This window comes from Oxyura jamaicensis, chromosome 2 (assembly GCF_011077185.1).
Source record: "Oxyura jamaicensis isolate SHBP4307 breed ruddy duck chromosome 2, BPBGC_Ojam_1.0, whole genome shotgun sequence".
NCBI classification, from domain to species: Eukaryota; Metazoa; Chordata; class Aves; order Anseriformes; family Anatidae; genus Oxyura; species Oxyura jamaicensis.
The window spans coordinates 37506273-37533707 of NC_048894.1; the positions used below are offsets into that span (position 1 = coordinate 37506273).

The following is a 27435-nucleotide window of genomic DNA, read 5'->3' on the forward strand; positions in this document are numbered from 1 at the left end:
CATCCTCAGGCCACAAAATCACAAGTCACTACACAATATTTTTTTAGAAAAAAAAAAGGATTTTTTTTACACAACAGAAGACATGTTCTAGTTACCAAACTTTCCTAAAATTATCCTCCTATAATCAATATTGCACCAGCATTTTCAGAGAAATCTCTTTGTCACACTCATTAGGCAAGATGAAAAACAACACAAGGAAATTCAGGAAAGCTCTTGATACAACAGTAATTATGGTGTTAAAACCTGGCCTCCATCACAACAATCTAAGCAGATAGTTTCTCAGTGAAATTATTATTTACTGATGAAAATCTATCCAAAACAAAAAAGTCAGCAGTGACTATGAACTTACGCTAAGTCTTTCCCCTTTCCACAATCTCAAGATCTGTTTTAATGTTGTTTCAGGTCACCTCGCTCTGAGGCAGCACTGATTTATTCTGCTCCCAGGCATTTCCAGGCTGCAGGGCAGAGGGAACAGCCCCACTGCCTTTCTGCAGAGGATATTTAATAACGGGATTCTTCACGCTTAGCTTATCGAGGTGTCTGGTTCAGGGAGAAATTTGGAGGCTGTGCACATTTTGTGCTGCCAAGAAAGCCTGAGAAAAGGTTGGTTTTGGAGGAGATGGCACACAGGGTGTGCACCCTGTTGCCCTGCTCAGATGCAGACTGGGGAGGTGGGTCTCTGCACCTTAAACAAAAAAAAAAAAGGAAAAAAAAACAAACAGCAAAACTCCATACATCTTGGTTTTGAAAGAGTGAAGAACAGAGAGAGAGAGAGAGAGAAGGAAAACAAACAAAAATAAATAAAAAAAGAGGTCTTTTAGAGCTCAAGTCCCAATAACAGTTTTGTGAAGATTTTCAGCAAGAAATCAATTACAGCCAAAATGGAAATCTTTCACCCTGCAGCCTAATTGAAGAATATATGTATTCACGAAAATTAAACAGCGTCAACCTGTAGGAAGCCCAGCGCCTGCTCACTCTGAAATCCTATGTAAACTTGCCATTACCACAACAGCAGCCTCTTAAAAGTGATCGATGCTCCTCACCATATGGCTGGGGCAAGGTGAGCGGGGTGGATGCCTGACACGAAGCACAGCATCGATCCCTTGAGATGAATGTGGCAGCAGCTGCTGGGCTGGGAGCATGCTGGCCATGCACTGCCAGCCATGGTAGCAGTCCTGGTGACATGTGTCTGCTGGTCCCCAAGGTGTAGGGGCACCCACCGTGCTCACAGTCCCTCTGCTGCATTTTCCCTGAACCAAGGCATCAAATTCCAAGAAGCCACTGCCACTGCCAGCCAGGTTTTGCTATGTGATTTTGTGTTGCTAGCAGCTGTGGCGAGACCCGACGGGGGAGTATCTGTGGAAAGCAACTTGCAAGTAGAGGTGTAAAACAGTTTTAACACATGGAAGCCTCTGATGCACAGCCCTCTGAACCTGCAAGTTAAAATTGCAGCCAGCAGCATCTATAAGACTAAGAGTGCTGAGGTGCTGCAGTTGCAAGGAACATTTCCAGTGACCCTGGATAGGACAAAGACCTGTATTTTCATCCATGTGCCCTAAATCAGAGCGGCACACAGGATCATCAGGTGCTAGCACAGTGTTATTTTGATGGGGCAGGAGGGGCGAGGCAGCTGGGGAGGACTGTGGCCTCCAGGTTACTAAAGCACCCATGCAGCAACATAACTGATCTTTTAGAAAAGACCATAACTGCAAAATGCTCATAATAAGCTTACAATCCTTCTAAAATTCTCAAATTTTAACACACGCTCACACCAAAACTATGAAGACCCCACCCTCTGTGGCTGCTGTGGGGAATAGTTTCTGGAGAGCAGCCGCGGTTCCCTGACTCGCTGGGTTGCACTGCCACCCCAAGCCCAGTGACGAACCATTAGCATGTGTGGTTATCTAGGCCAGCAGATGTTGGCTCCAGGAGAAACACAGCTTGGTGTGAACGCACTGGTGTGACTGCTGGGGCAGGACCACTGCTCTGCACCCATGCCAGTGTGGCACAGGCAGGCGGGTCTGTGCTGAAGGGCAAGGTCTGCGCAGAGACCTTTTTACATGGTGGGATTAGTATGTTTGACTGAGTTAAATACCAATGTCTATTAAGATATTCTGGAGAGAGGCAAAATGTTTGTCTCTCTCTGCAGCTGAGGCCTAACTCAGCATGGTGGCTTGAGGAGGCTGGGCAGGAGAGTGCCCAGCAGGCTGAAGAACACCTCTGATTAAACCAATGCTCCTGCACCCAAAATATGGTGACTGCCAACCACAGAGCTATTAGTTTTGGTGTTAGAGCAGATGAGCATTTACAAAATACCAGCAACCAACAGACACCTCTGTTTGCCTCAGCGCACGAACCATTCCTGACCACTCCTACAGGACACCCGAGACCTTCCCCACCACAAAATGGCAGCCTTGGCCGTGAGCATGCAAGAGGCCAGCTCCTGTGAGCAGCTCTCCATCTTAAACTGGCTTGGGTTGGTCCCCGTGGCACATCACGCAGCCAGGCCCAGCCTCCAGACATAGATTTAATTCCTTACTGATGTACTGTACCCTCACATCCTTTGTTACTCTTCGCCCCAGATGCTTTACAACCAAAATTCTCATAAATCATCACACAGAGAAGGTGAGGGGGGACGAGAGGGATGTGCAGGTTGTGCACATGCCCAGGTGCAGTTAGGCTGGCAGAGGAGGGAAAATAAACTCGTCATACCTTAGAGAAGCATCACGAAGAATGTATTACAAAAGACAAGGCATCAGAAACTATAGTTTTTTTTCTTTCTTTGAAAAAAATCTGCCAAAGCCATACTCTACAAGTAATCTTCTCGGTTGAGGCCAGATGTACCAAATCAGCATTGACAAAAATATACAGTTCTATGCCGATGTAGTTGAAGGATTTTTGCCTCTCTCCAGCATGTCTTAATAGACATTGGTATTTTACTCAGTCAAACATACTAATCCCACCATGTAAAAAGAACAAGGTTGCAAGCACTGTAAAGTTGCTATTTCTCTCCATCTTCCTCTTTTTTGCTTACTTCAACATGATCGATACGGGGACAGAGGAGCAAAGTTGATGCAGTCTCTCTGCAGACTTACAAAAACAATGTTTCTTAAACATTTTTTTCACACAGTAAAAAAATGCCAAAATGTGAAAAAGGAGATTTTTCTTTCTTCTTTTAAAATGACTCTACAATGTAAATTTTTCATCCCACAGAAAGAAAACACTGAGGAAAGCACATTGTAGTGATTGCAATGCCGGCGTGGTTAATGATGCTTGGCAACTGCTTTCATTTCATTTATTTATTTATTTTATTTACGCTGAAGCTTAAAGATACACAAAGGCAGTAAACATTAATGTCCATCTTTTGACTCTCCACCTTGCAATACTGTGGCTCCTGCACATGGAAGAGCTCTCCTGTGCCCCACACAGTGGGGGCACACACTGGTGTGAGGTGGCCACAGGAAAATATGCACCATTCCCCATTATAGTTTTGTAATGTCAGCACTTAACACAAGTACCACTCACTAAGTAGAAGAAAAGATTTGGAGAAATCAATGTTTTGTCTCAGCAATGTTAAGACAGATCAGAATTCTTCATAGCCATAGTTTAAATACACCTAGGCTGTTTCACAGGTAAAAGAACCCCAAATCCTCACCTAAGATACTCCCAATAAGACAGTATTTTTCTCAATTTTTTTCCTGTTTGTAAGAAAGTGTGGATAGAAATAATATGAGGTAATCTAGCTTAAAATAAAGCTAATCACAGGAAAATTATGAAGAGTGAATATAGATACTACCTGCTGTACAAGTATGGTGAGATTTGCATAAGATTTCAGATTTTCACTAGAACAAGCAGCACCCTGGCTGGGCTGGCAGCCAGGCTTCAGGCAGAGGGTATTCGAGTCCTCAGATGAAGAGCATTTAACTTTGATCACAGTGACTGAGGACTCATCTATTCCGAAAATTAAACAGCTTAAGCTTTAACGGGTTATGTCCGGTATCACAATACTGCCAGATGGGCTAGACTGTGGGAAATGAAAATAAAAGGCATTTAGAAAGAGGGTCTGCTGGGGACCCCCCCCCCCATCCATCACAACTTCTGCACAACTTAGTAACCATGTGCAATTCATTGTTCACCATATTGGAATTAATTTTCTCCAGATTTTGAAAGTTATTGGCCTGAAGCATAATTCTGAAACACAAGAAGTTCATCACAGTCCCAGACGCCTACCCTTAGGTTCCATCATAATTTGCCCTGTGGTACCACCTGGAGGCTGGAGTTTCATCACTGCATGTACAATGCACTTGATGCCAGAAGTCTTTCATGCCTTACAAAGATTAAAAAAAAGACACCTTCAGATAAAGCACAGGTAGAGACTGAAAGGCACTGATAAAGTGAGTAAGTCAGTAACTGGAGAAAGTAACATCCAGAGTGCTCACACTGAGACATACCATAATTCTGCTCAGCCACTGAGCTGCTGCTGGGTGTTACACTTGGATGTGGAGACAAATACTGCAGCAATCCAGCCAGCAGTGTCAGTGGTAATGGGAATCCTGCATGGTGGAACAGAAAATAATCAGGTTTTAAAGAAAACTTAACACTTTTCTGAGCCAGGTGAATCTTTACCAAAATCCGATAATCTTTGCAAGACTAAAAAAGCTTTTTGCTTATTAAAACTATATATATATATGTAATAATTTTCATGTATTTTAATCCATGGATTTTTAAAAGTGTTTTTAAGAACAGGCTTGCATTCATGTACATTTTTGCCACATGTTTCAGGCTGTTGCAAGCTCCCCTATTTGTTGATAAAAATGTTGCATATTTCTGAGTATTGCACAGAGGTATGTATTATTTAGTAAGCTAAATGATATCTCTGAGAATCTGCCTTTTCGTATCTGTGTGCTTTGTACTTTTTCTCATTTTAAAGAGGAATTTACTGTGGATCTGAAATTGCTACTATATTCCCCCTGTCCCCTGGATTCAATTAACACAGCAGGTAGGAGATCAAGATATTGTGACAACTATTCTTCTCTCTCAAAAGTATGTAGCAATTTATATTCCAAAAGGCCTCAAATACTGATGTGATAATTTATAGCATCTTTGAATGCTTCTTTGTACTAGTTAAAAATTCAGAGCAACCTCATCTTGCCACAGTCCCTAAAAATCGCAGTGAAAGGCAAAGCTGTGAAAACGTTCTCAGCTCCAAGCTCTGTGACGGCACGTGACAACTTAAGCAGCAGAGCTTCCATCAAGCCTCTGATAGTGCTTACAGGGTTGTTCATGTAGCCACCCAGGAAGACAGAGAAAGTGTTAAAACAGTGGGACTTGAAGGATCAAATTCTTACCATTCATAGCACGTGGAATGGCAGTGTCTTCCCTCTGCAGCTGATATATGTTAATGCATCCTGCAGTTAAGCATCAGCTATGATTTCTCAAGTTAAAAACAAAGACAGGTTTGCCCAAACTTACCTGAAGTAGTCAGGTGAAAGGTACAAGGTAAAAGGTACAAACAAGTTACACAAGGTACACATGCAGCGCACTGAAGTAAATGCTTCATGTGTATCTTGAGCTAAACACAGCTTTTTGTATTCAGCAATGTTGCCCCATTTTCATGTTTCTTTTTGTTTTGTTTAATTAATTTATGGAATGCTCCTCAATTGCACTTACTTCAGCAGTGTGGGACCAGATTCTTCTCCGATAAGAAAGTGCTGCTGTCAGCAGAGCTATTATTATTGGATTACATCTGGCTCACTGTTTGAAAGAGTAGAACCTGGCAAAACGGTAACTGAACTATTATTAACCCAATTTTGACAGTGTCTGTAATTCTGACACGCTATTTAAGAAGTTCTATACAAATTCAAAGAAGATGATTCCTGCCCTAAACAATTTGTAGTTTAAAAGTCCCCTGCTGCATCCCTTCCTGCTCATCTTCTGTTTCTAGGGTTAAGCACTTTACCTCTTGCAGGATCCTCCCACATATCTAAAACCTCTAGCACCGTTTTAGTGGTTAGATATATTGCAAGCAGCAGGCAAACAAGTTGCCAATGTTCATGTTTCAAGTTGCTGTTTCTCCAATGGCCTTCTTTCATACTCTTTCATCTCTAAATTTAGCTAACTACTAAAGTAAGAGTCTAGAAGATTCAGCAACACAGGAAATACTAATGCTGACTGTATATATTCATTCTTAAAAGGACAGCACAGATTATGAGACAGTGTAATTGCTATTCTGTAGCCAAATGAAGTTTATTTTATGAAATTGCACCTTTTCAAGTCTAATAAACCATTACATTCATTCCAGACCAACACATACAGCACAAAATCAAAAGTATTATTTAAAGGCTGAGACCCAGAACACGGAAATCTGCTCAAGTCAGGATTGCTACGTCCCTGTTTGAACAGATGACATTGTAACTGCCAAGCACATGTATAACATAAAGACCTTAAATCTGAAATTTAATCTTTATAATAGCTGCCTCAGTGTCATCTAACGAGGACAACACACTGCAGAATCACAGGAGCCACTTAAGAATGTCCATTTAAGTACTGAGATGCAGAAAAGTACTGTACAGATACTGAGATTGTGACCGAGACAAGATGATGTAACTGTACCAAGTTTAATGAAAATGCAGAAAAGTTACACAATTTTAAATTCTTGTATGCTATTTTCAGATACAATAAATATGGTAAATAGGAAATGTTATGTGTTGCTTGGGTTAGATAAATGACAAGCAATTTGATTCCCTGTATCAAATACATAAAATCTGAATAAAATATTAATAATCTATCTGCTCATATAGATAATGAGATAGTTTTAAAGTTTTTAATAACCCTTGTCTTGAGAAATCATACTTCCCATATTCCAGTAAAAAAACTTTTCCTCCTTTTTGAGAAAACAGCACAAGCATGGCCCAGAAAATTTGTTAATTCTTTCTTTAATAAAGCGGGCTAGATGTTCTTCCAGAGTAAAGATACAAAGTTCCACAACTAAATGAATACCCAGTCAAAATATCATACTGCCTTTCTGCAGTACATTAAACTGACATGACATGCAAGAGACTTTAAACAGTCATAAAAATTACAGATGTGAGATACCGTACAACAGTCTCAGATACATATCTTAATCCCATATTAGTTTTCATCAGAAATTTGCAATGTATTTGGTTTTTCTGATTATTGGTATCCACAAACATTACAAGCAGGTAATTTCTGGGGAAAAAGAATATTCTTGTATTTTAAATGACAACTTATTTCTCAGTATATTCTTAACATAAGGCAAGACAGGGTGATGATTTGACATTTTGTCTAACTTACTTACAGGCTTCTGACTTAACGAATACATAAAATTTTAACCGTCTCTGTACTATGATTAAGTATCAAAGACAACATATTTGTGCTGTGCAAGGTCATGGTATAACCAAAGCAGACTCATTTACTGGAATTTGCTCTAATCTTCCTTGTATAATCATCTCTCTGCTTCTGAGGATCTTACTATATCCCATGGCATGACAGGCATTCAGCTCAATGGTATTTACTGCTTAGTGAAAACTTGTTAGAAACTCCAAAAATTTTCATATACTTTCAGCACTGTTCTAAAACATGCAATATTGAAGATGTAACTAACTTACAAAAGTAAAAGAACTGTACAAATCACACTCTTCCATTGGCAATGAGATTGCTCAAGAAAACAACAATGTGATCCCTGAAACAAACAACCAGAAATGAAAAGAACGATTCTTAAAAAAAAGTAATAAAAAAAAAGTAAAAACATTTTCCCCTGCCAAAGTTTTTGAATCTCTGAAGGCTTATGTAACACAGAATATAAAAGCTTTTCTCTCTGTCCCCAAAATATTTATTTCCTCTTTTCATAGGTACCTCTTGAACAGATTCCCCTTTGTTGGTGGTGTGCCACAAGCCTTGCTGAATGGGATAAGGCTAGATAAGCTTGAAAGACCTAAATAAATCAACAGCCACCTAATCCCCTGGCATTCATGCAAACTCAGGGAAATAAAATAAACCTGAAGACAGGCATGCACGTTGAATTCCAAAGTCATTTTCTATGAAGCTTAGAACTAACCCCCAATAAACACCTCTCCGAAATGTTATGCATTTAAGATCGTCCATCTAAACAAAGTCATCTGACTGTTCACGCCAGCCTGTCACCAAGATGCATGATGCTATGCCTGCTCGTAACATTCCAGCATTTAGTCATTTTACAAGGCACAAAACATCTTAGAAGAACTACATGGTGGTTTCTGAATGTGTGAGGATACGGCAGCAGCCATGTAATTACACGAGATAATGACAGTTATCTCTTTGTTTCGGTCACTGACACAGACCTTGTAAAATCTAAAACCAGCAAACCACATCACCTCATCTTTGGAATACTGTACTTAACTCCATTGACAATTACAGACTAATCAGCAAATTACTACCATTTTTAAGACCATATTAACACTAGCTTTGACATGCAGTTACAAAATTCTTGCATGGTATACTGTATATGTATCTTCAAATTAAATAATGTATTTTTTGGCGCTCTTGTTATAAATAGAGTAACTTTCGAGCACTGCTTCCTTGGGTTGTTTTTGTGCAGGTCCTGCACAAGCAGGCTTCCTCTGACTACCAGCTTCTTTTTTTGTGAATTTCAAAAGGATTTAAGGGGATCAGCAAGTAAAAAAAAAATCTTATCTACCTGAAATAAATGTCATCAGATGCACTCTATACTTGATAGGAAAGAAATAGTTTTTCATAGAAGAAAAGTTCTGCAGTTAATTTAAAACTTCCTGTTGGATAATGCTGCTGCACCAGTATGGTTTTTTTTTGTTTGTTTTCTTTTTCTGACTAGAAATGTGGAAATCATATAGGCATATATGTAAACAGAATCTATAGAAGATAATAGTAATGAGCTATAAAGTGCTTTTAATTATGAACATTTTGTATCACTTTGCATCCTTCCCTGACAAGTTACTGTACTCAAGCTAGTTTTAGTTCATCTAGCTCAGGTCTACACTACAAAATACTGTAATTTCCCTTGCACCTACTCTTTGATGGCAGTAATCTCAGCAACATCAAAATTAATTCATGCCAGGGGAATAAAAGCAGACAGACACAAAGAGGAAAAGAGGCGACCTGGGAACTCTCAAGGGGAAAAAAGTAGGCAAAGGAAAATAAGGCTCTGCTGTATAGGTCCCCATTCTCAAGGAATTTGTAACACATTCAACTTTAACACAGTGCTGAGGAACAATTACACAAACCTGTGCATTTAACAAATCTCAGGCTACTGTTGGATGAATATGAAGAAACTAGGATTCCTCAACTGGGAACAAGCCTAGTGCCAAAAGATGCTTTTAATCCTTCTGATATACATTTTCTACTTATCTAGTCACAGTCTCTGAAGAAATAGTACTTTTGCCTATTCAGAAAACCCAGTCAAGCATATTTTCTAAAAGGATGACATTGCATCTAGCTTGTCTTTGCCATGTCAGGTCTGATGCCAAGAATCTAAACATTTCCTAATCCATTATGGTACCTAGCACATACTATTCTATGTTTTGGGAAAGCAGCAGATCTATAGTAACGAAGCTCCTAAGTAAGATAACTCTATAACTAAGAATAACTGTAACATTAGAACTAGGTTTTACTGGGTTTTTATTTAAGGCAGTCAATACAAGGTGTATATTCTTTTTGAAGAGTTGCAGCCAAATTTGTATTATTTCTGTTTATCTAGGCTTTTGGCAGCTGAAATGGGTTACCTTTATCTATTTTCTGTCCTCCTAATCCAAAGAACCATCCAGCCCGTTGAACCATAGGAAGTTGAGCTGAGGTATACCAACTGACCTCCTAAACTCTCCCAGCTGGTTTCCATTAGATGTCCAGTGGGCTGACAATAGCAAAGTCAGAATCTTTGCTGTTATTACTACTGTTGTCATCAGGGCTGGAACTCAGGTTGCTGGAGGAGGCTGAGATGGAGCCCATCAGAGGGTCAGAGAATATCAAAGGACGAGATGGAGCTTCTGGCTTCACTGCTGCTTCCTTGTGTGCCTGAAGGGACTGCACAGGCTCTGGGACAGCACTTCTGCTTCCTTCGTCTTCTTCGGAAACTATAATATAGTCATCGGCGCCCTTACTCTCACTGGTGCTTGGATCAGTTGTAGTCTGTAAGAACACAGCACAGAAAGGACTTAAAGTTAGTATTCATTTTCCCATTAACCCAGAGGTTACGACAGACATCAGAGATATGGGCATGGGATACAGGAATAGTCATTGTTCAAAAGTAGCAATGCTCAGATCAAGAAGTAAAAATAAAAATAAAAATTGGGTATTAACTGGATGAAATAGTTTATTATTTACAAAATACAGTAACTCATTTAGAGTTCTTATATGTTTCCTTATCATAATGCAGCTGTATAGTGATCATAGTAGCTAGGCTTCTAATAGATACATTATAGTTGTGAAGATTTTAGGTACTTCCTTTCATACTGCTGTTAGTTTTCTACAGTAGCTCATGAAGATGTACTGAGATTTTTTTTGCTGATTTGCATGTACAATGGCATCCTGAAGTTCTTCAGGAGAATGGCTTGATATAAAATTTCCTGGTATAGCCCTGATCCACGGAATCTGAGCTGTACATTGGATTTTAGCGTGCACCAACTCAAGTTTGGTAGATCAGGGCTCTCAGGGCTTTGAGGCTTGGTGTTGTGGGCTGAGGAACTGAATACTGCCTAATTATACCAGAAAACTAGGGTCTGGGAATCCCCTTTCTACCTGGTTAGACCTTGGGAAATGGGTGTTCGTAAACACTCCAGTAGTGGGTCAAGATTAGTGTCAGCGTATCAGAAAATTCTCTATAACCTGGCAATCTTAAATTCCTACCAGAAGGAAGAAAACCAGCTTTTCAGCAGGCGGAGTGTCTACAATTAGAAGGGAGGACTGCTATATACAGCAGGGTGGGATTTCTCCCTGGTTGACCAAGCCTATTAACTTGGTTGCAATACAAATGGACAATTGCTTCTGGTTTCTTCTGCAAGAGATGGGTTCAACTCCTATACAGCACTACATCCATCAAAAATAATGCAACTGATTTCTTAGTTGTAAATGTTTCAGCATCATAATGCAACCTGCCAAGTGGCCTGAGTGTGACAAGTGTCTTGAAGTGGTGTGGTAATGAAACCAGTATATTTGATTTCAGTAATGCAAGATCAGCAAAAAGGAGGAGTATGGAAATGTGTGTCAAACACAAGCCCTTCAGCTCTTTTACCAAATTAAAAAAAAAAGTAAATTCACTTTGGGGTAACAGAGAGACTGTGGGCATTAGAAAAAAACAAAAACAAAACAAAACACAAAAGGTAACAAAAAGGAAAAACATGAAGAATTTGAATGACATACAGTTAGACTCTCAATACAACCTATAAAATTGGAATCTGGAGGTCATCACAAGTATCACCAAGCCACAAGTTGGGTTTAAGGTATCCATGCCCTCTAGCAAAACTTACATTGCCAAATTTGTTATTAGCACTGAAAACAACTTTGCATTACTCTGATTACTAATTATAGAGCAGAATACTCTTGAAAGGGAACTACAGAGTAGCTCAGGGAGCAAACACCCATCAGTAATTAAGAAGGAAGTGTAATATGAAATAGGAGAGTTACAAGTTTTTGGTTATTATCTACATGGTCACTCCAAATTGTTAAAAGTCACAAACATGATATATATTAACTGGATGTGAAAATAAGTTCAAATATAGAACTGTGAGCTGTTTTCTTAAAAAAAAAAAAAAAAAAGTATGAATGAGGGTTCAAATGTTTCCCTTTGCAGCAAATATTCTGTTTTTATAATTTATAAAAATGTTTGATTTGTGTTATCTAGTTAGTATCTATGTACAATAATATGTATCAGTCTGTTTTGTAAGCAACCCATTTTAGTACTTAATCATTCAAATGGAAATATATTAACTCCAAGTACCAGTTACAATTTTAAAGGTCCCAATATAAAATACAGACTGACTCAAATGTACATCTCTTAGTCTTTGAAACTAATTCATTTTCCTTGGATGTCTTAATAAAATTCACATAAACCAAACAGAGAAGATTGCTTTTAAAAATGTCAACAACTATCTCGTACCAAATGTTATCAAAACCGATCTCAAACTTCCTGTTTTGTGCAGAACCAGGGTAGTCCAAATGTGAATAAACAACATGACAATGACTCTCCATGAATTTAAATAGATCTACATGGAGAGATACTTCACTATTTAAGCACTTCTGACATGAGACATCATTTGTTATTAATTAGCATTTACTTTCCTCTGGTCTGTTTGAGATGCTGTCACTCAGTTGCCATCTCCAGGGGGCTGAGGACACAGGCAGGCACTGCAGCACCACTGCCCTGCTCCAGTCGTGTGCGAGCAGTCACCTGGGTTTGTAAGCACCCAGTGCAGCCGCAAGACAAAGCCAGGTGAAGCTTTTTTGGGAGCCCTAAATGCCACGTTAATATTTCAGCACTTCATTTTTTCACTTATGTACAACAGAAATACCCGTCACTTTAAACAACAACCCTTGCATAACTGACCTGGCTTCCTTCCACACTTCTGTTTAAAAGCTCCCAGTGAATGCTTGTACAGTCTCATTTTGTGAAATTACACATAGTCTCATTTTGCAAAATTACACATTTTATTATTCCAAGCTATCAGGATCATGCTATTTCAGTCCTCACAGCCCTCGTGTTGAGATGGCTCCACCTTGGAAAGGGTGATATGGACATACTGGAAAGAGTCCAGCTTAGGGCCACCAAGATGATGAAGGGACTGAACACTTCTCTTATGAGGAGGCTGAGAGAGCTGGGACTGTTCAGCCAGGAGAAGAGCAGGCTCAATGTACCTAAATACCTGAAGGGAGGATGCAAAGAAGCCTGAGCCAGGCTCTTTTCAGTGGTGCCCCCGACAGGACAAGAGGCAATGGGCACAAACTGGAACACAGCAGGTTCCATCTGAACATCATGAAGCAGTTCTTTACTTTGCAGGTTACCAAGCACTGGCACAGGCTGCCCAAAGAGGTTGTGGAGTTTCCTCCTTGGAGATCTTCATAAGCCTTCTGGACATGATCCTGGGCAAGCTGCTCTGGGTGGCCCTTCATGAGCAGGGGGGGTTGGACCAGACTTCCAGAGGTCCCTTCCAACCTCAATTGTTCTGTGATTCTGTTACAAGGATGGCTAATGGGTTGTCTTCCTTATGGCAGTGAACCCCAGCAAGGACCTCTGGTCATAAGTGTTTTGCACTGGTGCTGCAAATTCCTAACTTCTGTTTCACAAAATGTGTTCCTGCATAGTTAAAAAAAGCATCCTGCCCTTTAATAAAGGGAAAGGAAAGAAAACCACTCATTTCAATTCCTTTTTGTTAGTGCTGTGCTTTGTGACACTATTTTTCATTCTAACCAAACTTTCAGGTTGAGTTAAAGAGACCTATCACTCACCGTCGTATCAGACGTGGTAAAGCATATATAGTAATTCCAAAATGATATAAAGGGCCTCCTGTAAATGTTTGCCTATTCCTACAACACACTGGTATTTTGGTACCAATTTTTCCAGAGGTAAAATATCTCCTCCCTCCTTGTTCTGCCTATTTCTGTTTCAGGAAACTCATGCTGACGTGAACCATGTTTTCTCCCATCTGCTGCCACTACTGAATAAATGAAAAATGACAGAATTATACTTCCAGTAGCTTTGAAACTTAACAACCTTACGCCCATTGCCATATGGCTTCTCCAAACACTTTTTCCTGATGAATATCAGCTACTAGCACCAGGCTTATTTCAATTGCCTTCATACTGTGAATGAGTTAAAACTAACTGTAAGAACACAATTCAAGAAAGCTTAGAAGAACAGCAGCTCATTTTGCCTCCTTCTTTGAATAGACATAAAGGCAAGATAATGTGTTAATTATCATTCATTATTTAGCAACAGAAGCCTTCTGTTTGTCAACTGCATACTGCTACCAAAGCCAAACATTCCAACAAATGCTCTACTTCTTTGAGTCTTTTATCTTCATTTTTTGCATTTTTAATTTTGCAGCTTTCCTTTCCAAAGAAGGGCTGTATCCTTATCCTCACTTTTCAGAAAAGGAATTTGAGGCAAAAAAAGAGGATGAGCACTTTTAAAAGAAGATGATAAATAACTTACACTCGTGTTGCAACCAAGCACAAAAGACCAGACTTTAATCTCAATTACATGATAGCTACACCTGTAACTTTTCCAGATGTCCCAGAATTATCCCTGTAATTCCACCAGAGAAAAATCTTTACAGTAAAAGTCACCTTAAACAGAATAACATGCATTACCAAAGTCACAAAAAATGAAAATATATCAAATTTTGTTTAGCAAGAAATACATTAAATGGACTAGAGATGGCTGGAATTTTTAACCCACCTGCAGCTCCCAATAAATGCTCCCAGCTTGACCCAGGGCGTTAGTGCAGCCCATTTTCTTCACAGGAACTAAAAGACTGGGCTGTGCAGCAATTAACCCCAATAATTACTGGTTTAATTTCATAGCCTACTAAATTTAGCAGTTTTATTTTCCTTTTTTATTTTTCATTTTATTAAAAGGGACCCAAAGCTCTCATCTTTATGTTTGATTTTGGATTTGATTGATTTTTGTATTGATGGGCTCAGAAACAGAATAGAACAGGGGGATACTACCAGTCCTCCTGGACTGCCATGTGGCTCCTCAACAGTGAGCATCTCTACAGTGATTCTTCTATTTTTCCTTCTGGAACAGGGGCCACAACTCATTATCATAATTGGAAATTTCAGATGATAAGACAAGAGGGGCTCATTGATATGAATGAGCTGTATCTGCAAACGTAACCCATACTGTGCTGAAGCCTCATTCAATGTTCTGCTGGAGCTTGGCTTGTACAACATCAACTCACATCATTTGTGGTTGGCTTACTAGCTGCCTCACAAAGCACACAAACTGTGGAACCAGGAACGCTGCTCAGTTCCCGGGGCTGGATGCATATCCTGACTACACACTGGGATGAGACCTCAAAGCTTCCACTGGAAAGAAACCTGCACAGAGCAGGCTTTATCTGCCCCACTCCCAACACTCACATTGCAATGCCCCAGCACCTCTACTCAGTGACATGTTGGGAGCAGTATCTGAGTTAGGTCTTCTCCAGCACAAACAGGGTCTGCACACACTAACCGCATGCTGTTATTTTATATGGCATTCTACCTTCCAATTTCTACAGTAAAACCAAGTAAAAAATCTTGGGTCTGTGAACCTGTCATTACTAAGTGAAAAAATAAATAATCTTAGTATTTGTTCTAATACTGTAATACAATTAAAATATTATATGTATTATTTCATACATAGAATGATCTAAATCGGCAGGATTGTGTGTAATGAATCAAAACAACTGTGTCATTATTTGAAAATGAGTAAATATTTACTTTAGTTTCTAGGTAAACTTGTCAAGAGTAAACTTGATTGCAGACTCAGCTAGACTCTGACATGACAGTGTTGTCACTCATTTACAAGTGTGAGTATCAGCAATGGCCTGGCAGATGACTTTAGAACTCTAATATTGAAAATTATATAAAAATGTCCTTATTAAAAAATGCTAGTTTTTAAGATCACATTTGAGTCATACTGAGCCTTAGACAGAGAGGGAGCTTTTAGCATTATGGAAAAATAACTGTGTATGAACTTGTCTGGTGACTGAATGCTTTGTATGTGACAATCTTGTTTACTGATTCAAGGAGAAAGTCAATACAGTGAAGTAGAAGGTAAAAGTAACCTCCTCGCTATTTCCTTTTTGGCACTGGCCATGCATACACTGCAATGCAGAAAATCAGCTCTTACATAATGTATTTCTGGAGGACAAGGACAATGAGAATAATCAACTGATATGGGAACATTCACCTCTAGTTTTGACATCTCTTTGTAGGAAATTAATCTGTGAAGTAGATTCAACAATCTGAAAGAAGAACACCTCCCCCACACACCTCTCGACAAACAATGCATAATACTTTGACTTAAATATCTTTGTGTGGAGCATAATGCTACCACAGAAGTATTGATGTGAGTGGAACAGTAATTAGACATAGACTTTTAACCATGTCTTCATATGCACCAGCAATCCTGGGTTTTGATGCTTAAGGCCTGATCATCTCTCAGCAAGAAACAAGTTGTGTTTCTGACTAGACCTGGCTTCTTTTACAGGGAAGGTGGGCTGCAACTGTTGTGTCCCCATATAGTGTTTGGCCATGATAAAGGGCGTATCCAAAAAATGTAAGACTAATTCCATCAATGGCCTGTCTGAGATATTTCTGTCCTACCTGTTGTCCTGAGATGAACTGTTGCTTTGTCATAACAGGTCCCTTTAGGACATCGCCGGTCCCTTTGTTCTGACTGTTGGAGCAGTAATGATCATCCGCTATCGTGATTTGCTCATTTTCTTCAGCTTCCAGCTGGCTCTGGTTGAAACGCAGGGAACCTTTCAGAATATCTTTGATCTGTTGTTGAATGCAAGGGGAAAGAGTGTAAATTAGAAACTTGGAGGAATTCTGAATTTTGTAAAGCTCCACGCAAAATGCTTTCATACACCATTTCCCCATAATATTTGTTTTGAAGAAAGGAAATAAGTTAGTATTAATATACTGACTATACTGCCTGAAGACATAAGTATCAATGCAATGTGGTTGTATCAAATTCTGGAAAACAAGTACTGAAGAAACCTAAAGAGAATGAAGTTGCTAATATTATTCCCTACCTTGTTACAGATTTAAAGTAATTCCTGACAAAATGAACTTAAAGGAAGCATAGGATAGTATAATCAGAGTTTCAGATCCTTGGTAGCATTCTCATTTCATGTATGTGGCATTCTTTAAATTTCTTTAAGTTGAATGACACTCAAATGCCATCACAATAAAATAATGGGGACATAAGCACAATTATCGCATAGCAGGTAAATTGCATTAAGAAAAATCTGGTGTGATTTAAGCCCAAACTTGGAATTGTGCTTCTTCAGCTCTTGAAGTTTTCTGGGAGAGAATACTGTGCAAGTCATTTGAAGTCTTTATAGCTGAGTTTTATCTTCTAAATAAAAGTACTCTGCAATGCTTGATGCATTAGTATAACAGCAGTATACAAAGAGAATAAAAAAGGAGAGAAAAAAAAGAAAGGATTAACAGTGCTGCGGGATACAAGAAGGTTAAGTTAAGCAATAGTTATACCTGCTTCAAACCAGCCAAGGAAACCAGAATTTCATCTTCTTTTTCCAAGTGTTCTTGTAATATGACTTCCTGAATATTTCCTGCAACATCAAAAAGAAAAAAAAAAGTTTTTAAAAAAAAGGTAACGAGAGAACATTCCCTAAATAATCTCTTAACGTGCTACCAACTTGCCACTGACTTATGTCCTCACAATGTAACCCTGTGACCTGCAAACACAATTTCACACAGACCTAGAGGCTGACAACCTTATTAGCTCTGGAAGCTGGGCCAGCCAAAGTCCATCGCTGCTGCCAGGACACCTGCAGTAACACGGTGCCCCTCTGGCCTTCTACTGCCCCAATGCACTAATGGACTCAGGCTGCTACTGGGCCATAGAAGAAAACATTGGCCTCACATATTTTTTGAGCCTGCAAATGCTTTGGAAGCACTCAAGGACATTTACAGGAGTCTGCTGCAGCCCACAGAAAGGTTTAGGGTAAAAGGTCAGTGATTTTAATGTAGATCCTGGCCACTGCAGATATGCTGAAACACTTCTTTATAACAAGAGTGAAAATTTCATTCTCTTTCCAGTCTCTTCTTTTAGGTAAAAGACCCAGGGCTGAGCAAAGGTTATGTGCCAGAAACAGCCGTGCTGTACTGTCACTTCAGAAGACACCCATCTTCTATACCTATTAGAGCTTTCTTCCATTCCATGCATTTCAATAGGCAGGTATATGGCATGTGCTGGAGTTGGGGCTGGAGGCTGGCTGACACATCAGAGATGGAGCTGCAGTGGTTTTCCCCTTGTCAGGGAAATCCCATGCAATGCTGCAGGCCGAACCAGCCTGCAGAAACTAAATGTCTGCAGACTCTTTATCTATGTCACATCCTTTTCCACCTTTTTCCCTTCCTCCTCAATGCTTTGAGAAAACAGCAGTGAGTCTTGGTGACTGATTTACAGAACAAGACAGTATCTGTCAACTGAAAATGAAAGGATACTGCTTTGTGCCACTCCTGTCTTACACACACACAGCTAAGCCCAGATCCTTCAGTGGCACTCATCTGATAACACAGCTTTGATGCCCATGAATATTTGTGTCCCAGGTGCTTAAGAATTAGAGCTTAATCCATACATGTGTTGCATTTGTTTGTTTTTAAAAGCATCCTACAGGTTCATGGCCCGAACCAGTGAAAAGCCGAAAATGTTACAGAGCATACTGACAAGGGTGGATGGGATGATGATGCCAACTTCCACACAAAATGAAACTTCAAGTATAAGCATTGTGCAACATGGCTTAAGTTTTGTGTTTACAGAAGAAATAGCAAAAGATTGATATGTGGAAGACTGGATAAGAATAAAGATTAGTAGAAGTAGAAATGTGGATTTAAGAACCACATATAAATAAGTCTGAAATTGTGTGTGGGCCAGAAATCAGTCATGGGCATAAATGACAAATGGAAAGGGCAAAGAGGGGAAGAGATCCAAGCCTTAACACTAAATGAACTTGCAGAGAAGCTACCTGAGGAGCAGAAGGAGTAAAGGAGGATAGAACAACAAAAGGCAATAGAGGATGAGTTCACAAAAGGTGGTGTGATGAAGGTTAAGAGCAACAGTGGGGTTAGGAAGAGTCGGCTTTGCGTTAGCAGCCCATCTGAATAAGGAGATCCATGTTTACATTATTTAGCACTTATTATTTATCATACAACAGCAGCAGACTCCTGCAGCAACGAAGTCAAACAGTACAACTGAACAAAGTCTAGTATAAATCTCACATCAAAAAGACTGTATGAAGGCTAGAAATAATGTAAAATCAGATCTTTCTGCAAATATGCAGCAACAGGATTTGAGAGAAAGCATACTAAATTAAACATTTTACTTCCTTTTTTTTACATTTCACATCTGATTTTTCTAGTCTCTCAATTTGATAAATAAAAGATATAGATGTTTACTTATATAATTATACTTTAGATAGTGATTTTCATTGTTTAACAAGCAATGCATGATTTTCTACTTTTAAAAAGGTCCAGAACTTTTAAAATCAAAAGTCCAAAGTCCAAGTCTTCACAGGCAGGAAAACAATACATAATCACTATCTGAATCGTTGAATTTAACTCTTTTCCACTTCTCAGCATTAGAAAGAAAAACATTTCTAATAGTGTTTGATCCCCCATATAAATTAAAAATATGTATTAAAAACTAAGGTATGCATAATAACCAAGCAGATAGACCAAGAAAATAATTCAAAACAAATCTCAAACCTGCTGAAGACCAAATGTGGGAAATCTAAAAAGAGTAGGAAAATAAGAGAGAGAACAAAAGCTGACCTTCCACATGATGTAGAAATAACCTATTATTATTTCTGTTCTTTACAGGTGTTCTTTAAGGCAGAATTTCAAAAGAATGAAAAAGAATCTATCATTGCTACAAAGAAACATCTGTTACTGTGAAGAAAGGCATTGAGATTTCTAAGAACTTATGAATAGAGCTATGAAAGTTAGCCAGCAGTAAAAATTAATACAAATGTTTGTACCATCATATATTTACTCTAGCAATATTAATACCAGATTTTAATATTGCCTTCAGAGAAAAAAAAAAAGAATGAGAAAAAAGGCTGGAAATACAGCAGACTTTTCTAATACTGAACTCTTGAATTTCTAACATTTTTCCTTGAATGTGCAAGTACAGTATGACATATATCTTGGGTATACAGGGTTTATTTGTTTTAATCTGTTAAAATCATTAAAATCTATTTTGGAAGAATGCCCACTTGGAATTTGTTGTAAGACAAAATTCTGGACTCAAATGCACACTTCCACTTAGCGCAGAAAAATGTCCCAAGATGCAAATCACTGTAATCAGCCACTTTTCCCCCCAGTAACAGTTGTGACATAAGGTCATAAATCGGGAAGTCTTTCTCTAGTACAATGAAACAGAATGAAGGTTTCCCTGTGGAACTGGCAATGGATTTTTCTTCTTCTAAATATGTCCTTGAACTGCACACGGCTTCTAATTTATTACACCAATCCCTTTTGAATGCAGAGTTTATTATCTACCAAATAAGTGCTAAGTATGGAGTCCAAATTGATCAGTGCTAATTCTTTTTTCCTCACTAATGAGTAGAGAAGAATTAAAAAAAAATAATCCTTAGAGGAAAGAAGCATAAAGGCACTGTGATTCTGCATGAGTGCCTCCGTGCCTCCTCAATCATAACCTCCAGTTGGGACCATGCTTTGCAATCCATTTTGGCCAGAAGCAGAGGTGGGAAGAAGAGGAGGGATGGCAAGTGACTCAGTACATACCTCCAGAGCTGCCCAACAGTGAAGAGCTGTGCCAAGGGCTCAGCAGTCCTTATCTGAGGGCCTTTTATCCAGTCCTCTTTCCTGCACTGGGAGGACCTCCCAGAGCTGTCAGTGAGACGAACTGGGAAACTAAGCTCTCCAGTGCAGACAAAAGCTTCCTCTTTTACTCTTCTGTATCTCAAAATCTTTATAATTGAAAATACTTTAATAAACACTAGCACTCTTGAGAGTGCCGGGAAGCATGACATTTGATATGATATTGCTTAGCTGAAGGATGTTTACATTTAGCAGAGATGTATCACTTAATCTTCCTTCATAGGAAATGTTACTGTATTTTGAGAGAAATGTTTTAGGTATATGAATTGGTCATATATTAATTTCCCCCCTTATCTGATGCTGTATATTACTACCTTTAATTTCTAATATTTGTTTCATAAAATAATGAACTTTTTTTTTTTTTTTAAAGCAGGTATCAATTAGGAACTGAAAACATTGATGCGATAAATCGAAAACAATTGATTATGTGAGTATTCGATGACTGAAAATCAAGTCCACTTTGATTCTGTGCTAGAAATATCTTATTGGCCAATGTTCAAAAGTTAACAAACGTCACATTTTCACAAAATGAACTGTCATACCCTAATTGTATTCTAGACTACAATTCAAAAATACTGGAGACATAAAACCAGTTGTTCTCCCCAGAAGTCAGCAATGTTATGTGCTATAATGGCTGCCCTCGAGCAAGACTCATAACCTGAGGGATGTTTTTTATGTAATGGATGAGAACTGATTTTGGATGCTTATTTATTTAAGTTTGATAAATACCAGACCAGTTAATAACTATTTCCTTAGGAAGACTGTGATCGGCTGCCCTGTTGTACTTTAAAGCCAACTGTAACTAGAGTAATAATATGCACTATTGCATTCTTGTCCTTCTTTACAAGACACAGGAAAACAATGTATTAAGTAGTGATTTGGATAGCAACAGGCTAGCTAAAATAACTGTAGAATTAAGATGAAATACTTTCCATTTCCTGCAGTTATAACTAATTTCACATGCAAAACTCACTGTACAAGTACTATCAAAAAAAGCAAGATTTCTATTTCCTCTCCCTAATTTAACTTCCAAAATTTAGACTGAAGGCATGCTATCATTTGCTGTACAAAGATGAAAGAGGAAGATAATCCACAGCAGCTCCTAGCAGTAAAATTAGAGAAGGCTTATGCTCTTTGATGACTGAACTGCTACATATTGCATGATGGTGAGCAGAGCCACTGCCGAGTTCCCCAGCCAGGAAAAGGGGCTGTTCAAAAACTGTTTTACAGACCAAATTTCCTCTCTGAATGTGGAAAAGCTGGTATGTTTGGCCTAGTTATTTTAGATGCTTATTAAGTAAACTAATATTCACTGAAAATAGTTGAATGAATTCAATACAGATTATGTAAGAAACCCACTCAGAGCAGTATTAAATGAAGACAGATAGTGGCACCAGTGGGAAAACTAGTCTGTTGTACTTTAGGTCCTCTCAGGCATCCATCCCTTTGTGGTTTTACATGTGGAAGACAAATGTGCACCTCTTCACTCCCATGAGGGAGGAGGGAGATATGCAAAACAACAGCCCTGCAGGGGCATGACATGGACTTAATTTTCACTGACACAAAATTAGGTGTATGTGGAGAAAACTGAACCTGGTAATAACCTTAACATCCTTGCTCTCTGAGGTTCTTCACTTTCTCCTGTACTGCTGCTTTTCCGCAGTGCATCTCTCTCCTACTGATTTCTATTTTAACCCAATCTCTATATGGTCTTTCCAGGAAGGTGCCTCTTGCTGAGAGGGGCTAACCACAAATAGTTGCAGGCTTCATTATTAATGAAATACCAGCTTTCTGATCAATGATTTGTGAACAATCAACAGTGCCAAAATCATGTTAAATCTATGTTTTTCACACTTGTTCTCCATTATGGAGAACCTGGTTCAAACAAAGTCAGAAGGCAAAAGGACATTTTAATTGCCACGGTCATCAGTAGAAAAGGAAGAGATAAGTGTGTTACCTCAGCTCTGTGTTATTCCAAAGAGGAAACAAAAAACCCCAAAGTTCAAGCAGATGTCAAGGCATACAGACAACTCTTCTGTTTCATGCCACATATTCCAGTCCATTTGTATGATTGTTTTTATGAAATCAGGGTTAATATTTAATGTGTGGTAATGCTTGCAAAATCAGAGAAGTATGTGGTAAAAAAGTCACCAACCATCAACTCATAGGAATGCACAGAATTGCAGAAGTACAGAGCACGAGAGCGGAGGGGTCATCAGGTAATTTTGTCCATCTTTTGTGCAAAGGCAAGATCAACTCTAATTTACACATTAAGAGTAATTAATGCTTAACATATACATTATGTCTGTGTCAGTGCCGCGGTGTACAAAGACAAGAATGTATACCCAGACATCCTGTGCTTCTAAACAATGTATAAAAAGCATGGACACCATGCCTCCTATGGCAGGTGAGAGAGCATCCTCTTGCTATATAGAGTTCTTTTTTTTGAAATTATGGCTCTGATGGTGATGAAATACTCTACTATCCCATACTACTTACATGAATGTACAGTCATGATCATTGTTGAGACAAATGACATATGCACATTTCATGTACACCCCTCTTTATCCATGACTACAAACACCTGCTAAGACCACCAGCCTCTGAGCAGTTCCAAGCAACACATTTTTCTTAAAGTTCAAAGTGACTTTTTTCCCCTCTCTCCTGTGAATCACTGTCTTCCTGTTACTGTTTATGTTCACTAGAATTAAAAAAAATATCACTGTAGTGTGAAGTGACAAGTAAATAAGAATTCGTTCTGCATAACTGACAAACTTAATAGCTATAAAAAGTTGGAACCTATCCTAAGAGAAAACTTTACTATTTCACTTCCTTACAATCTAAACACTTCCTTCATACTGCAATAGATTGCAGACACTACACCTTTAAATTGCTATGGCTGTGTAAAAGACAGTTATTATAGATCATGAAGAGGTTTCTAAAACACAGGGTTTTCTCCTTCTTGTATGGCTGAATTCATTAAAACTGTTTCTGATTTTACAAGCAGAATGAATTACTAAAATACCATTGTGTTAAATGCCACATAAAAACCTGGACAGATTGAAAGTTTTGACAGCAAACATCCATAAATGGATTTCATTTCATTTAAAAGATTTCAGATGTCATTTAAATATTCTTAAGGCCCTTTTCTATGACACATGTCATATATCGAATAAATGAATAAGTTAACCTGGAAGAAAACCTAAAACATCTAAACAAAGGACTATTTATTAGGAAGGAATACTCAGTTTGAAACAAGTGCTTTCAACTTTCAAGTAGCATACATGTAGAAATTATGGATCCTAACTACAGCTATAGGACTTTTCTATTAAAGGATTGAGGTTGATAAAGCAAAGATACTAACTTGAAGTGCCATCTCCAGGAGGCTGGGAAGAAAGAATAAGGGTGATTTATAAACCTCATTGTATCATTCAAACTATTTTGTCTTAATTACTCACATGTATTTTACATTTTTTTTTTTTTGTATTTTTTGAGACTTTTTTGATTTAGGAAATCTCACTCTACTATTAACTATAGTCTCTCTGTTCATTGCAAATAATTGTTTCTAACCTTTTACATCTATGGCATTTCTGTAACAGAAGACATTTGTGTCAAACATGCCATGAGAAGATCAGGCATTACTACTAAAACAAATGTTATGCTCTTTAAGACTTTTTAGGTATCCATGGAGTGCATCTGGGTTTGGGGTGAGATGACTGCAAGATCTGTTTTATTGTTCCTGAGAAGTCTGATGTCAGAAATCACCGAATTCTACAATATGCCCATTCAGCAGTGTCACAAGTTGCACATGAAACTGTTGTGCCTAGTAGAAGAGACTGCAATTTACATTACCTTTTGCTTAAAAAAGAAAGATATTGCAAGCCTTGAGTCATATTTGTATCTCTTACTCAGAAGTCCTTAGAAGTAGGTTATTGACAACAGTACTGGATTTGAGCCCAGATCATAACTGAAAAGCAAGTCAATCCCAGCTGTGAAGTGTAGTTACATTCCCATTAATAAAAACAATTATAAACACATGTTAAAGGAAAGAAATTTTCCTGTTTCCCTTATTATTTTTCCTCTCTGCGCTTTTGAATATCTTGTGCAGATTGGGTAGGTTTGCTGAATACCCGTTTGCTCCCTCTGAAAATTTTGAGTCATGCTGCTGCTCTGTTCTGAAGATGGGAACTTTTGATGTCACCTGGTCCTACTACTGCAGTCCTCTTCCATGAAAACGGTTGGTTTCTAGCATCATTCAAATAGGTCTATGCCCTTCTTCTAAAGATGGCATGTATTTTGAACATGGTGGGCAACCATGAAAGGCTAAACAAAGTGTGAAGAGTGAAAGAAACATATCTTATATAGTAAGCTAGATTAACTTGTCCCATGTGAACCTAATGAATTTGAACAAGACCGAGTACAAGGTGCTGCACCTGGGTTGGGGCAATCCCAGACAGGAGTACAGACTGGGGGAAAGACTCATTGAGAGCAGCCCTGCAGAGAAGGACTTGAAGGTTCTGGTGGACAAAAGGCTTGACATGAGCCAGCAGTGTGCACTTGCAGTCCAGACGGCCAACTGTGTCCTGGGCTGCATTAACAGAGGGGTGGCCAGCAGGGTGAAGGAAGTGATTGTGCCCCTCTGCTCTGCTCTGCCCTAGTGAGGCCCCACCTGGAGTACTGCGTCCAGGTCTGGGGCCCCCAGCACAAGAAAGATGTGGGTCTGTTAGAGCGGGTCCAGAGGAGGACCACAAAGATGATCAGAGGGCTGGAGCACCTCTCCTGTGTAAAAGGCTGAGAGGGCGGGGGATGTTCAGCCTGAAGAGAAGGCTCTGGGGAGACCTCATTGTGCCCTTTCAGTACTTAAAGGGGAGAGGGACTCTTTACTTGGGTAGATAATGATAGGGCAAGGGGGAATGGTCTTAAGCTAAAAGAGGAAAGATTTAGATTAGACATTAGGAAGAAGTCCTTCACTGTAAGGGTATTGAGGCACTGGACAGGTTGCCCAGAGAAGCTGTTGATGCCCCATCCCTGGAGGTGTTCAAGGCCAGGCTGGATGGGGCTTTGAGCAACCTGGTCTAGTGGAAGGTGATCTGGCCTGTGTCAGGTGGGTTGTAACTAGGTGATCTTTAAGGTCCCTTCCATTGTTCTGTGATTCTGTGATTCTATGATACATGCCTCTGCTCACTTGGCAGTTTAAATCAAAGGTAGATCTTGAAGAAAATAATAATAACCAAAACAACGTCAACGATAAGGCTCAACCATAAGAATACCACAGGTATCTATAGAAATACTGGGGAAATTAACAATTCAGTCATGCCAGAATTTGATTGTATCAAGGTTTTATTCTTCTAAAGCTGACATCATAAGACAATCCAATGCCTGAGAGAAGCTGGGAAAGAAAGGGTGTATTGTCAGTGGTTGTCAGTAGTGGGAAGATGCTCACTATAAGAAGTGAAGGAACAGGATCAATGGAATTAAACACCGTGACAAGAATTTGCTGAAACTTGCAAGGAAAGGTGCTAATTTAGGTAATGACGGGGTGTGTGAGCCTCATTATTTAAATCTTCTCTTTTTCATCAAGACTGCCGTGATGAAAGGGTTTGTAGGTGCCTATCACAGTTGGGACTTTCAAGATTAGCACAGATGTAGAAAGAAAGCAGCTCTCTACTGGTTAACTGTGTGTTTTTGACCTTAAGAGTTACCTTTAAGGGACAAAAAGGTGGTTTAAGTTCACAGGACACAAAGAATTACACTTTTATTCTTCCTACACACATATATATTTATAAATCGAGTGTGACCAGAAGTGAGAATCTGAATCCAAAGCTATATAACAAATATATGTTTCACAGTAACCACTCCCATATTGTTTAATAAATCTGTTCATGTATTTTAAAGTGATTTTTATAGGTTAATTTACATCTTTATTCTTAACCAAAGCAGCAACCCCATTAGACTCAAAGGACTCCGTTTGATGCGGCCTTTTTTACTTACAGCATTTCTAATCACACTGAGTTTGTGAACTATGGATAGTTTTATTTACATCCCAAGCATGAGGGAACTCATTTAATGTACTTATTACCTCAAAAAGAAAGAAAGAAAAAAAAAGATACAGCATTTCATTTCAACCCAGGGCAGCAGAATAATTTCCATTTCATTTTATACTTACAAAAAATTTCATAACCTTTCCTTTTTTCACAATCCATAAACCAAGAATTCAGTATTCAATATTGCAGACATTTTACAAGTACTGCGCACAGATCTATATTGAGTAATATATCCGCCTCTAAATAATGAGCAATTAAGTAAACTCTCTCCTCCTCTTCCCTCCCCCACTGTAAGTGATCTTTATAATGAAATGCATCCCTGTAACAACTCCATTGACTGTTAAAAGAGGGATGGATGAAGCCAATCTAATTAAGGTTTTAAAGGTGCTATTTCACACAGTGACTAAAGTTATGCACCAACTATATCCTCTAAGTTTCTGTTCCTGTATTTTTATATTTTTTCTTCCGTGCTCACTGTTTGCAATAATTACAGTGAAAAGATGGCTTTGAACTATGTTTAATGAGTCTTCTGAATAATGTTTATCTCGAACATGTCAGGCAGTATAAGTGTAAGTGAGTCTAACAATTGCCAGAATTTCCTGATGCCTGTGGCAGGGATATATCCTAGAAATGCTCTCTGTGAATAGTAAGCCACTTAGTTAGGTAAAAGACTATATTTCTTCTTGTTATTTGTGTGTTTGTTTGTTTTACTGTGATGCTGTAACTTCTGGGCATTTTGTAAAAAAGTACAGTTATCTAGTCTACATATGAAAGCCTAGAG

General features: G+C 38.8%; 1 protein-coding gene across 8 annotated transcripts in view; it reads right to left on the bottom strand.

Annotated features, from left to right (window-relative positions):
- Positions 1 to 6227: 6227 nt before the first annotated feature.
- Positions 6228 to 27435, bottom strand: part of TBC1D5 (TBC1 domain family member 5) — a 319441-nt gene continuing 298233 nt past the window's right edge. For 5 of the 8 annotated variants that reach the window (XM_035319863.1, XM_035319861.1, XM_035319857.1 and 2 more), the window contains 3 exons: positions 17236 to 17315; positions 16339 to 16515; positions 6228 to 10158 (listed from right to left, as the gene is read on the bottom strand). In XM_035319863.1, the coding sequence (XP_035175754.1) occupies positions 9868 to 10158; positions 16339 to 16515; positions 17236 to 17315 (548 nt within the window). In that variant the 3' untranslated portion in view covers positions 6228 to 9867. The remainder of the gene's footprint in view (positions 10159 to 16338; positions 16516 to 17235; positions 17316 to 27435) is intronic. The other 3 variants (XM_035319859.1, XM_035319858.1, XM_035319860.1) reach the window with 1 other exon arrangement.